This window comes from Notolepis coatsorum, assembly GCF_963971535.1.
Source record: "Notolepis coatsorum genome assembly, chromosome: 14".
Lineage (NCBI taxonomy): Eukaryota > Metazoa > Chordata > Actinopteri > Aulopiformes > Paralepididae > Notolepis > Notolepis coatsorum.
This window is the reverse complement of record NC_140178.1, coordinates 115,365,905-115,380,892: the sequence shown is the minus strand read 5'-3', so window position 1 is coordinate 115,380,892 and position 14,988 is coordinate 115,365,905. Positions and strand designations below refer to the sequence as shown.

The 14,988-nt window shown below is 45.7% G+C and overlaps 1 protein-coding gene across 1 annotated transcript in view; it reads left to right on the top strand.

Moving 5' to 3' along the window:
- Positions 1–14,988, top strand: part of LOC311240729 (rho GTPase-activating protein 27-like) — a 218,618-nt gene that overhangs the window by 122,516 nt on the left and 81,114 nt on the right. Inside the window, exon 5 of the mRNA XM_084329302.1 lies at positions 6,620–6,796. Within this exon, the coding sequence (XP_084185428.1) occupies positions 6,620–6,796 (177 nt within the window). The remainder of the gene's footprint in view (positions 1–6,619; positions 6,797–14,988) is intronic.

The following is a 14,988-nucleotide window of genomic DNA, read 5'->3' as shown; positions in this document are numbered from 1 at the left end:
CCACTAGTCTACTGTACCGGGGCTGTGCCCGACTGGTCTACTGTACCGGGGCTGTGCCCCACTAGTCTACTGTACCGGGGCTGTGCCCGACTAGTCTACTGTACCGGGGCTGTGCCCGACTAGTCTACTGTACCGGGGCTGTGCCCCACTAGTCTACTGTACCGGGGCTGTGCCCGACTAGTCTACTGTACCGGGGCTGTGCCCCACTAGTCTACTGTACCGGGGCTGTGCCCGACTAGTCTACTGTACCGGGGCTGTGCCCGACTGGTCTACTGTACCGGGGCTGTGCCCCACTAGTCCACTGTACCGGGGCTGTGCCCGACTAGTCTACTGTACCGGGGCTGTGCCCGACTAGTCTACTGTACCGGGGCTGTGCCCGACTAGTCTACTGTACCGGGGCTGTGCCCGACTAGTCCACTGTACCGGGGCTGTGCCCCCCGACTAGTCTACTGTACCGGGGCTGTGCCCCACTAGTCTACTGTACCGGGGCTGTGCCCCACTAGTCTACTGTACCGGGGCTGTGCCCCACTAGTCTACTGTACCGGGGCTGTGCCCCACTAGTCTACTGTACCGGGGCTGTGCCCCACTAGTCCACTGTACCGGGGCTGTGCCCCCCGACTAGTCTACTGTACCGGGGCTGTGCCCCACTAGTCTACTGTACCGGGGCTGTGCCCCCCGACTAGTCTACTGTACCGGGGCTGTGCCCGACTAGTCTACTGTACCGGGGCTGTGCCCCACTAGTCTACTGTACCGGGGCTGTGCCCGACTAGTCTACTGTACCGGGGCTGTGCCCGACTAGTCTACTGTACCGGGGCTGTGCCCACTAGTCTACTGTACCGGGGCTGTGCCCGACTAGTCTACTGTACCGGGGCTGTGCCCGACTAGTCTACTGTACCGGGGCTGTGCCCGACTAGTCTACTGTACCGGGGCTGTGCCCCCCGACTAGTCTACTGTACCGGGGCTGTGCCCCCCGACTAGTCCACTGTACCGGGGCTGTGCCCCCCGACTAGTCTACTGTACCGGGGCTGTGCCCCCCGACTAGTCCACTGTACCGGGGCTGTGCCCCCCGACTAGTCTACTGTACCGGGGCTGTGCCCCCCCACTAGTCTACTGTACCGGGGCTGTGCCCCCCGACTAGTCCACTGTACCGGGGCTGTGCCCCCCGACTAGTCTACTGTACCGGGGCTGTGCCCCCCTGACTAGTCCACTGTACCGGGGCTGTGCCCCCTGACTAGTCCACTGTACCGGGGCTGTGCCCCCCGACTAGTCTACTGTACCGGGGCTGTGCCCGACTAGTCTACTGTACCGGGGCTGTGCCCCACTAGTCTACTGTACCGGGGCTGTGCCCGACTAGTCTACTGTACCGGGGCTGTGCCCGACTAGTCTACTGTACCGGGGCTGTGCCCGACTAGTCTACTGTACCGGGGCTGTGCCCGACTAGTCTACTGTACCGGGGCTGTGCCCCCCGACTAGTCTACTGTACCGGGGCTGTGCCCCCCGACTAGTCTACTGTACCGGGGCTGTGCCCGACTAGTCTACTGTACCGGGGCTGTGCCCGACTAGTCTACTGTACCGGGGCTGTGCCCGACTAGTCTACTGTACCGGGGCTGTGCCCGACTAGTCTACTGTACCGGGGCTGTGCCCGACTAGTCTACTGTACCGGGGCTGTGCCCGACTAGTCTACTGTACCGGGGCTGTGCCCCCCGACTAGTCTACTGTACCGGGGCTGTGCCCCCCGACTAGTCTACTGTACCGGGGCTGTGCCCGACTAGTCTACTGTACCGGGGCTGTGCCCGACTAGTCTACTGTACCGGGGCTGTGCCCGACTAGTCTACTGTACCGGGGCTGTGCCCGACTAGTCTACTGTACCGGGGCTGTGCCCCCCGACTAGTCTACTGTACCGGGGCTGTGCCCCCCGACTAGTCTACTGTACCGGGGCTGTGCCCCCCGACTAGTCTACTGTACCGGGGCTGTGCCCGACTAGTCTACTGTACCGGGGCTGTGCCCGACTAGTCTACTGTACCGGGGCTGTGCCCCCCGACTAGTCTACTGTACCGGGGCTGTGCCCCACTAGTCTACTGTACCGGGGCTGTGCCCGACTAGTCTACTGTACCGGGGCTGTGCCCGACTAGTCTACTGTACCGGGGCTGTGCCCCCCGACTAGTCTACACTACCGGGGCTGTGCCCGACTAGTCTACTGTACCGGGGCTGTGCCCCCCGACTAGTCTACTGTACCGGGGCTGTGCCCGACTAGTCTACTGTACCGGGGCTGTGCCCCACTAGTCTACTGTACCGGGGCTGTGCCCCACTAGTCCACTGTACCGGGGCTGTGCCCGACTAGTCTACTGTACCGGGGCTGTGCCCCACTAGTCTACTGTACCGGGGCTGTGCCCGACTAGTCTACTGTACCGGGGCTGTGCCCCCCGACTAGTCTACTGTACCGGGGCTGTGCCCGACTAGTCTACTGTACCGGGGCTGTGCCCCACTAGTCTACTGTACCGGGGCTGTGCCCGACTAGTCTACTGTACCGGGGCTGTGCCCGACTAGTCTACTGTACCGGGGCTGTGCCCACTAGTCTACTGTACCGGGGCTGTGCCCGACTAGTCTACTGTACCGGGGCTGTGCCCGACTAGTCTACTGTACCGGGGCTGTGCCCCCCGACTAGTCTACTGTACCGGGGCTGTGCCCCCCGACTAGTCCACTGTACCGGGGCTGTGCCCCCCGACTAGTCTACTGTACCGGGGCTGTGCCCCCCGACTAGTCCACTGTACCGGGGCTGTGCCCCCCGACTAGTCTACTGTACCGGGGCTGTGCCCCCCCACTAGTCTACTGTACCGGGGCTGTGCCCCCCGACTAGTCCACTGTACCGGGGCTGTGCCCCCCGACTAGCCTACTGTACCGGGGCTGTGCCCCCCTGACTAGTCCACTGTACCGGGGCTGTGCCCCCTGACTAGTCCACTGTACCGGGGCTGTGCCCCCCGACTAGTCTACTGTACCGGGGCTGTGCCCGACTAGTCTACTGTACCGGGGCTGTGCCCCACTAGTCTACTGTACCGGGGCTGTGCCCGACTAGTCTACTGTACCGGGGCTGTGCCCGACTAGTCTACTGTACCGGGGCTGTGCCCGACTAGTCTACTGTACCGGGGCTGTGCCCGACTAGTCTACTGTACCGGGGCTGTGCCCGACTAGTCTACTGTACCGGGGCTGTGCCCCCCGACTAGTCTACTGTACCGGGGCTGTGCCCCCCGACTAGTCTACTGTACCGGGGCTGTGCCCCCCGACTAGTCTACTGTACCGGGGCTGTGCCCGACTAGTCTACTGTACTGAGGCTGTGCCCGACTAGTCTACTGTACCGGGGCTGTGCCCCCCGACTAGTCTACTGTACCGGGGCTGTGCCCCCCGACTAGTCTACTGTACCGGGGCTGTGCCCCACTAGTCTACTGTACCGGGGCTGTGCCCGACTAGTCTACTGTACCGGGGCTGTGCCCGACTAGTCTACTGTACCGGGGCTGTGCCCCCCGACTAGTCTACACTACCGGGGCTGTGCCCGACTAGTCTACTGTACCGGGGCTGTGCCCCCCGACTAGTCTACTGTACCGGGGCTGTGCCCGACTAGTCTACTGTACCGGGGCTGTGCCCCACTAGTCTACTGTACCGGGGCTGTGCCCCACTAGTCCACTGTACCGGGGCTGTGCCCGACTAGTCTACTGTACCGGGGCTGTGCCCCACTAGTCTACTGTACCGGGGCTGTGCCCGACTAGTCTACTGTACCGGGGCTGTGCCCCACTAGTCTACTGTACCGGGGCTGTGCCCCCCGACTAGTCCACTGTACCGGGGCTGTGCCCCACTAGTCTACTGTACCGGGGCTGTGCCCCACTAGTCCACTGTACCGGGGCTGTGCCCCACTAGTCTACTGTACCGGGGCTGTGCCCCCCGACTAGTCTACTGTACCGGGGCTGTGCCCGACTAGTCTACTGTACCGGGGCTGTGCCCCACTAGTCTACTGTACCGGGGCTGTGCCCCACTAGTCCACTGTACCGGGGCTGTGCCCGACTAGTCTACTGTACCGGGGCTGTGCCCCACTAGTCTACTGTACCGGGGCTGTGCCCGACTAGTCTACTGTACCGGGGCTGTGCCTGACTAGTCTACTGTACCGGGGCTGTGCCCGACTAGTCTACTGTACCGGGGCTGTGCCCCACTAGTCTACTGTACCGGGGCTGTGCCCCCCGACTAGTCTACTGTACCGGGGCTGTGCCCGACTAGTCTACTGTACCGGGGCTGTGCCCGACTAGTCTACTGTACCGGGGCTGTGCCCCACTAGTCTACTGTACCGGGGCTGTGCCCCCCGACTAGTCTACTGTACCGGGGCTGTGCCCCCCGACTAGTCTACTGTACCGGGGCTGTGCCCGACTAGTCTACTGTACCGGGCTGTGCCCCCCGACTAGTCTACTGTACCGGGGCTGTGCCCCACTAGTCTACTGTACCGGGGCTGTGCCCCACTAGTCTACTGTACCGGGGCTGTGCCCGACTAGTCTACTGTACCGGGGCTGTGCCCTACTAATCCACTGTACCGGGGCTGTGCCCGACTAGTCTACTGTACCGGGGCTGTGCCCCACTAGTCTACTGTACCGGGGCTGTGCCCGACTAGTCTACTGTACCGGGGCTGTGCCCGACTAGTCTACTGTACCGGGGCTGTGCCCCACTAGTCTACTGTACCGGGGCTGTGCCCGACTAGTCTACTGTACCGGGGCTGTGCCCCACTAGTCCACTGTACCGGGGCTGTGCCCGACTAGTCTACTGTACCGGGGCTGTGCCCGACTGGTCTACTGTACCGGGGCTGTGCCCGACTAGTCTACTGTACCGGGGCTGTGCCCCACTAGTCTACTGTACCGGGGCTGTGCCCCCGACTAGTCTACTGTACCGGGGCTGTGCCCGACTAGTCTACTGTACCGGGGCTGTGCCCGACTAGTCTACTGTACCGGGGCTGTGCCCGACTAGTCTACTGTACCGGGGCTGTGCCCACTAGTCTACTGTACCGGGGCTGTGCCCCACTAGTCTACTGTACCGGGGCTGTGCCCCCGACTAGTCTACTGTACCGGGGCTGTGCCCGACTGGTCTACTGTACCGGGGCTGTGCCCGACTAGTCTACTGTACCGGGGCTGTGCCCGACTAGTCTACTGTACCGGGGCTGTGCCCCACTAGTCTACTGTACCGGGGCTGTGCCCCACTAGTCTACTGTACCGGGGCTGTGCCCCACTAGTCTACTGTACCGGGGCTGTGCCCCACTAGTCTACTGCACCGGGGCTGTGCCCGACTAGTCTACTGTACCAGGGCTGTGCCCGACTAGTCTACTGTACCGGGGCTGTGCCCGACTAGTCTACTGTACCGGGGCTGTGCCCGACTAGTCGAAGCGGATTCGGCAGGTCAACGTGGCGGGTTGACTATTTGTTTTATATGCTACACGTTTTAAATCCAATAGAAGCCAAATCCGTGTGTCGTCGCCTCTAGACCCCTCTGTCTCTCTCTCTCTCTCTTTCTCTCTCTCTCTCTCTCTCCTCCAGACCCCTCTCTCTCTCTCTCTCTCCCTCTCCCTCTCCCTCTCTCTCTCTCTCTCTCTCTCTCTCCTCTAGACCCCTCCTTCTCTCCGTCACGTGAAGTTAAATAACTAGAAGTGAGAGTGAAACTTGGCTGCTCTGAACTGCGAAGTCTGTGCGTTAAGTTTATAAAATGCTGTTTGACTAAGTATTGATCACTGATGTGTACAAATGAAATAAGTGGGTTATATACAGTATATATATATATATATTAGGGCTCTCCCCGACTAAGGATTTGGATAGTCGACTATGATTGGCCAAAATTTGCCGTTAGTCGACTATTAGTCGACTTAAAAAAATATATATTAAAAAAAGTAATAATAATAATATATATTTTTTATCATTCCATTTGGGCTGTGGGAGGTGCTTAATGTCTGAAGGAGTCGACTGAAGGCTTCTTGTCCTCTGCAAAAGCATGCAATTGGTCCACTGATGGATACATCTTGATATTGTCTAGTCTAGTGTGTTCATTAGACGGGGAAATCCTCTTTCTGGTATGCGTGCCATTAGCGTTAGCCACGCTTCTAGGCCTCTTTTCTTTTGGAAAGAATGATAAAAAAATATATATTATATATCGGAGTCCAATCACTATTCCTTTAGAACAGGGGTGCCCAACCTTTTTTGAACCAAGATCTACTTTTTTATTTACCACCTAGCCCGAGAGCTACCAGCCAAAATTGTATATTGTAAGCCGTCATTTGAGGCTTTATAAAAGCAGCATAATGAACACAAATCTGTCAGTGCCGAGTCCGACCTCATCTTAAATAACAAACAGCATTGCTTGTTGTAGTTAACAAGGAGAGGAAGAGTTGATTTAGCAAAAAAAAAAAAAAAAAGAAAAAAATTTATAATCGAATTTTATTAATCAAGATCTACTTGAAATCAGCCCGCGATCTACCTGTCGATCACGATCGACTGGTTGGGCACCACTGCTTTAGAACAAAGGGTTTTTAGTGCCAGTTACAGGCACATGCTGATGGGAGTGTGTTGTCATGGTTATAGAGTCTGTGTTGTCATGGTTACAGGTACACACTGACAGAGACAGTGGTAAAGTCTTCTACTACCACCCTGCCACGAGACAGACCACCTGGGCCGACCCCCGCAGCCCCCCACCCCCCTCCTCTGGAGACATGGACCAGCCCAGGGGGAGGGAGGGGGGGCCAGGCTCTCTCTCTCCACTCCTCTCCCCCACCTCCTCTCAGGTACACGGGTACTGTAGATACTGTAGTACTAGAGAGGTATTACTCTCAGGGACATATATACTATAGTACATACTGTAGATACTGCTGTAGTACTAGAGAGGTATTACTCTCAGGGACATATATACTATAGTACATACTGTAGATACTGTAGTACTAGAGAGGTATTACTCTCAGGGACATATATACTATAGTACATACTGTAGATACTGTAGTACTAGAGAGGTACTACTCTCAGGTACATATATACTATAGTACATACTGTAGATACTGTAGTACTAGAGAGGTACTACTCTCAGGGTCATATATACTATAGTACATACTGTAGATACTGTAGTACTAGAGAGGTACTACTCAGGTACATATATATTATAGTACATACTGTAGATACTGTAGTACTAGAGAGGTATTACTCTCAGGGTCATATATACTATAGTACATACTGTAGATACTGTAGTACTAGAGAGGTATTACTCTCAGGGTCATATATATTATAGTACATACTGTAGATACTGTAGTACTAGAGAGGTATTACTCTCAGGGTCATATATACTATAGTACATACTGTAGATACTGTAGTACTAGAGAGGTATTACTCTCAGGGTCATATATACTATAGTACATACTGTAGATACTGTAGTACTAGAGAGGTATTACTCTCAGGGTCATATATACTATAGTACATACTGTAGATACTGTAGTACTAGAGAGGTATTACTCAGGTACATATATATTATAGTACATACTGTAGATACTGTAGTACTAGAGAGGTACTACTCTCAGGGTCATATATACTATAGTACATACTGTAGATACTGTAGTACTACAGAGGTATTACTCTCAGGGTCATATATACTATAGTACATACTGTAGATACTGTAGTACTAGAGATGTATTACTCTCAGGGTCATATATATTATAGTACATACTGTAGATACTGTAGTACTAGAGAGGTACTACTCTCAGGGTCATATATATTATAGTACATACTGTAGATACTGTAGTACTAGAGAGGTATTACTCTCAGGGTCATATATACTATAGTACATACTGTAGATACTGTAGTACTAGAGATGTATTACTCTCAGGGTCATATATACTATAGTACATACTGTAGATACTGTAGTACTAGAGAGGTATTACTCAGGTACATATATACTATAGTACATACTGTAGATACTGTAGTACTAGAGAGGTACTACTCTCAGGGTCATAGATACTATAGTACATACTGTAGATACTGTAGTACTAGAGAGGTATTACTCTCAGGGTCATATATATATTATAGTACATACTGTAGATACTGTAGTACTAGAGAGGTATTACTCTCAGGGTCATATATATTATAGTACATACTGTAGATACTGTAGTACTAGAGAGGTATTACTCTCAGGGTCATATATACTATAGTACATACTGTAGATACTGTAGTACTAGAGAGGTATTACTCTCAGGGTCATATATACTATAGTACATACTGTAGATACTGTAGTACTAGAGAGGTATTACTCTCAGGGTCATATATACTATAGTACATACTGTAGATACTGTAGTACTAGAGAGGTATTACTCTCAGGGTCATATATACTATAGTACATACTGTAGATACTGTAGTACTAGAGAGGTACTACTCTCAGGGTCATATATACTATAGTACATACTGTAGATACTGTAGTACTAGAGAGGTACTACTCTCAGGTACATATATACTATAGTACATACTGTAGATACTGTAGTACTAGAGAGGTATTACTCTCAGGGTCATATATACTATAGTACATACTGTAGATACTGTAGTACTAGAGAGGTATTACTCTCAGGGTCATATATACTATAGTACATACTGTAGATACTGTAGTACTAGAGAGGTACTACTCTCAGGGTCATATATACTATAGTACATACTGTAGATACTGTAGTACTAGAGAGGTATTACTCTCAGGGTCATATATATTATAGTACATACTGTAGATACTGTAGTACTAGAGAGGTATTACTCTCAGGGTCATAGATACTATAGTACATACTGTAGATACTGTAGTACTAGAGAGGTATTACTCTCAGGTACATATATACTATAGTATATACTGTAGATACTGTAGTACTAGAGAGGTACTACTCTCAGGTACATATATACTATAGTACATACTGTAGATACTGTAGTACTAGAGAGGTATTACTCTCAGGTACATATATACTATAGTACATACTGTAGATACTGTAGTACTAGAGAGGTATTACTCTCAGGGTCATATATACTATAGTACATACTGTAGATACTGTAGTACTAGAGAGGTATTACTCTCAGGGACATATATACTATAGTACATACTGTAGATACTGTAGTACTAGAGAGGTATTACTCTCAGGTACATATATACTATAGTACATACTGTAGATACTGTAGTACTAGAGAGGTATTACTCTCAGGGTCATAGATACTATAGTACATACTGTAGATACTGTAGTACTAGAGAGGTATTACTCTCAGGGTCATATATATTATAGTACATACTGTAGATACTGTAGTACTAGAGAGGTATTACTCTCAGGGTCATATATACTATAGTACATACTGTAGATACTGTAGTACTAGAGAGGTATTACTCTCAGGGTCATATATACTATAGTACATACTGTAGATACTGTAGTACTAGAGAGGTATTACTCTCAGGGTCATATATATTATAGTACATACTGTAGATACTGTAGTACTAGAGAGGTATTACTCTCAGGGTCATATATACTATAGTACATACTGTAGATACTGTAGTACTAGAGAGGTATTACTCTCAGGGTCATATATATTATAGTACATACTGTAGATACTGTAGTACTAGAGAGGTATTACTCTCAGGGTCATATATACTATAGTACATACTGTAGATACTGTAGTACTAGAGAGGTATTACTCTCAGGGTCATATATACTATAGTACATACTGTAGATACTGTAGTACTAGAGAGGTATTACTCTCAGGGTCATAGATACTATAGTACATACTGTAGATACTGTAGTACTAGAGAGGTATTACTCTCAGGGTCATAGATACTATAGTACATACTGTAGATACTGTAGTACTAGAGAGGTACTACTCTCAGGGTCATATATACTATAGTACATACTGTAGATACTGTAGTACTAGAGAGGTATTACTCTCAGGGACATATATATTATAGTACATACTGTAGATACTGTAGTACTAGAGAGGTATTACTCTCAGGGTCATATATACTATAGTACATACTGTAGATACTGTAGTACTACAGAGGTATTACTCTCAGGGTCATATATACTATAGTACATACTGTAGATACTGTAGTACTAGAGAGGTACTACTCTCAGGGACATATATACTATAGTACATACTGTAGATACTGTAGTACTAGAGAGGTATTACTCAGGTACATATATACTATAGTACATACTGTAGATACTGTAGTACTAGAGAGGTATTACTCTCAGGGTCATATATACTATAGTACATACTGTAGATACTGTAGTACTAGAGAGGTATTACTCTCAGGGTCATATATATTATAGTACATACTGTAGATACTGTAGTACTAGAGAGGTATTACTCTCAGGTACATATATACTATAGTACATACTGTAGATACTGTAGTACTAGAGAGGTATTACTCTCAGGGTCATATATACTATAGTACATACTGTAGATACTGTAGTACTAGAGAGGTATTACTCTCAGGGTCATATATACTATAGTACATACTGTAGATACTGTAGTACTAGAGAGGTATTACTCTCAGGTACATATATACTATAGTACATACTGTAGATACTGTAGTACTAGAGAGGTATTACTCTCAGGGTCATATATACTATAGTACATACTGTAGATACTGTAGTACTAGAGAGGTACTACTCTCAGGGTCATATATATTACAGTACATACTGTAGATACTGTAGTACTAGAGAGGTATTACTCTCAGGGTCATAGATACTATAGTACATACTGTAGATACTGTAGTACTAGAGAGGTATTACTCTCAGGGTCATATATACTATAGTACATACTGTAGATACTGTAGTACTAGAGAGGTACTACTCTCAGGGTCATATATACTATAGTACATACTGTAGATACTGTAGTACTAGAGAGGTACTACTCTCAGGGTCATATATACTATAGTACATACTGTAGATACTGTAGTACTAGAGAGGTATTACTCTCAGGTACATATATATTATAGTACATACTGTAGATACTGTAGTACTAGAGAGGTATTACTCTCAGGGTCATATATACTATAGTACATACTGTAGATACTGTAGTACTAGAGAGGTACTACTCTCAGGGTCATATATACTATAGTACATACTGTAGATACTGTAGTACTAGAGAGGTACTACTCTCAGGGTCATATATACTATAGTACATACTGTAGATACTGCAGTACTAGAGAGGTACTACTCTCAGGGTCATATATACTATAGTACATACTGTAGATACTGTAGTACTAGAGAGGTACTACTCTCAGGGTCATAGATACTATAGTACATACTGTAGATACTGTAGTACTAGAGAGGTATTACTCTCAGGGTCATATATACTATAGTACATACTGTAGATACTGTAGTACTAGAGAGGTACTACTCTCAGGGTCATATATATTATAGTACATACTGTAGATACTGTAGTACTAGAGAGGTACTACTCTCAGGGTCATAGATACTATAGTACATTCTGTAGATACTGTAGTACTAGAGAGGTATTACTCTCAGGGTCATATATACTATAGTACATACTGTAGATACTGTAGTACTAGAGAGGTATTACTCTCAGGGTCATATATACTATAGTACATACTGTAGATACTGTAGTACTAGAGAGGTATTACTCTCAGGGTCATATATACTATAGTACATACTGTAGATACTGTAGTACTAGAGAGGTATTACTCTCAGGGTCATATATACTATAGTACATACTGTAGATACTGTAGTACTAGAGAGGTATTACTCTCAGGGTCATATATACTATAGTACATACTGTAGATACTGTAGTACTAGAGAGGTATTACTCTCAGGGTCATATATACTATAGTACATACTGTAGATACTGTAGTACTAGAGAGGTATTACTCTCAGGGTCATATATACTATAGTACATACTGTAGATACTGTAGTACTAGAGAGGTATTACTCAGGTACATATATACTATAGTACATACTGTAGATACTGTAGTACTAGAGAGGTATTACTCTCAGGGTCATATATACTATAGTACATACTGTAGATACTGTAGTACTAGAGAGGTATTACTCTCAGGGTCATATATACTATAGTACATACTGTAGATACTGTAGTACTAGAGAGGTATTACTCTCAGGGTCATATATACTATAGTACATACTGTAGATACTGTAGTACTAGAGAGGTATTACTCTCAGGGTCATATATACTATAGTACATACTGTAGATACTGTAGTACTAGAGAGGTATTACTCTCAGGGACATATATACTATAGTACATACTGTAGATACTGTAGTACTAGAGAGGTATTACTCTCAGGGTCATATATATTATAGTACATACTGTAGATACTGTAGTACTAGAGAGGTACTACTCTCAGGGTCATATATACTATAGTACATACTGTAGATACTGTAGTACTAGAGAGGTACTACTCTCAGGGTCATATATACTATAGTACATACTGTAGATACTGTAGTACTAGAGAGGTATTACTCTCAGGGTCATAGATACTATAGTACATACTGTAGATACTGTAGTACTAGAGAGGTATTACTCTCAGGGTCATATATACTATAGTACATACTGTAGATACTGTAGTACTAGAGAGGTATTACTCTCAGGGTCATATATACTATAGTACATACTGTAGATACTGTAGTACTAGAGAGGTATTACTCTCAGGGTCATATATATTATAGTACATACTGTAGATACTGTAGTACTAGAGAGGTATTACTCTCAGGGTCATATATACTATAGTACATACTGTAGATACTGTAGTACTAGAGAGGTACTACTCTCAGGGTCATATATACTATAGTACATACTGTAGATACTGTAGTACTAGAGAGGTACTACTCTCAGGGTCATAGATACTATAGTACATACTGTAGATACTGTAGTACTAGAGAGGTATTACTCTCAGGGTCATATATACTATAGTACATACTGTAGATACTGTAGTACTAGAGAGGTATTACTCTCAGGGTCATATATACTATAGTACATACTGTAGATACTGTAGTACTAGAGAGGTACTACTCTCAGGGTCATATATATTATAGTACATACTGTAGATACTGTAGTACTAGAGAGGTACTACTCTCAGGTACATATATACTATAGTACATACTGTAGATACTGTAGTACTAGAGAGGTACTACTCTCAGGGTCATATATATTATAGTACATACTGTAGATACTGTAGTACTAGAGAGGTACTACTCTCAGGGTCATATATATTATAGTACATACTGTAGATACTGTAGTACTAGAGAGGTACTACTCTCAGGGTCATATATACTATAGTACATACTGTAGATACTGTAGTACTAGAGAGGTACTACTCTCAGGGTCATATATATTATAGTACATACTGTAGATACTGTAGTACTAGAGAGGTATTACTCTCAGGGTCATATATATTATAGTACATACTGTAGATACTGTAGTACTAGAGAGGTATTACTCAGGTACATATATATTATAGTACATACTGTAGATACTGTAGTACTAGAGAGGTATTACTCTCAGGGTCATAGATACTATAGTACATACTGTAGATACTGTAGTACTAGAGAGGTATTACTCTCAGGGACATATATATTATAGTACATACTGTAGATACTGTAGTACTAGAGAGGTATTACTCTCAGGGACATATATACTATAGTACATACTGTAGATACTGTAGTACTAGAGAGGTATTACTCTCAGGGTCATATATACTATAGTACATACTGTAGATACTGTAGTACTAGAGAGGTATTACTCTCAGGGTCATAGATACTATAGTACATACTGTAGATACTGTAGTACTAGAGAGGTATTACTCTCAGGGACATATATATTATAGTACATACTGTAGATACTGTAGTACTAGAGAGGTACTACTCTCAGGGTCATAGATACTATAGTACATACTGTAGATACTGTAGTACTAGAGAGGTATTACTCTCAGGGTCATATATACTATAGTACATACTGTAGATACTGTAGTACTAGAGAGGTACTACTCTCAGGGTCATATATACTATAGTACATACTGTAGATACTGTAGTACTAGAGAGGTATTACTCTCAGGGACATATATACTATAGTACATACTGTAGATACTATAGTACTAGAGAGGTATTACTCTCAGGGTCATATATATTATAGTACATACTGTAGATACTGTAGTACTAGAGAGGTACTACTCTCAGGGTCATATATATTATAGTACATACTGTAGATACTGTAGTACTAGAGAGGTACTACTCTCAGGTACATATATACTATAGTACATACTGTAGATACTGTAGTACTAGAGAGGTATTACTCTCAGGGTCATATATATTATAGTACATACTGTAGATACTGTAGTACTAGAGAGGTATTACTCTCAGGGTCATATATACTATAGTACATACTGTAGATACTGTAGTACTAGAGAGGTACTACTCTCAGGGTCATAGATACTATAGTACATACTGTAGATACTGTAGTACTAGAGAGGTATTACTCTCAGGGTCATATATATTATAGTACATACTGTAGATACTGTAGTACTAGAGAGGTATTACTCTCAGGGTCATATATATTATAGTACATACTGTAGATACTGTAGTACTAGAGAGGTACTACTCTCAGGGTCATATATACTATAGTACATACTGTAGATACTGTAGTACTAGAGAGGTATTACTCTCAGGGTCATATATATTATAGTACATACTGTAGATACTGTAGTACTAGAGAGGTATTACTCTCAGGGTCATATATATTATAGTACATACTGTAGATACTGTAGTACTAGAGAGGTATTACTCTCAGGGTCATAGATACTATAGTACATACTGTAGATACTGTAGTACTAGAGAGGTACTACTCTCAGGGTCATATATATTATAGTACATACTGTAGATACTGTAGTACTAGAGAGGTATTACTCTCAGGGTCATATATACTATAGTACATACTGTAGATACTGTA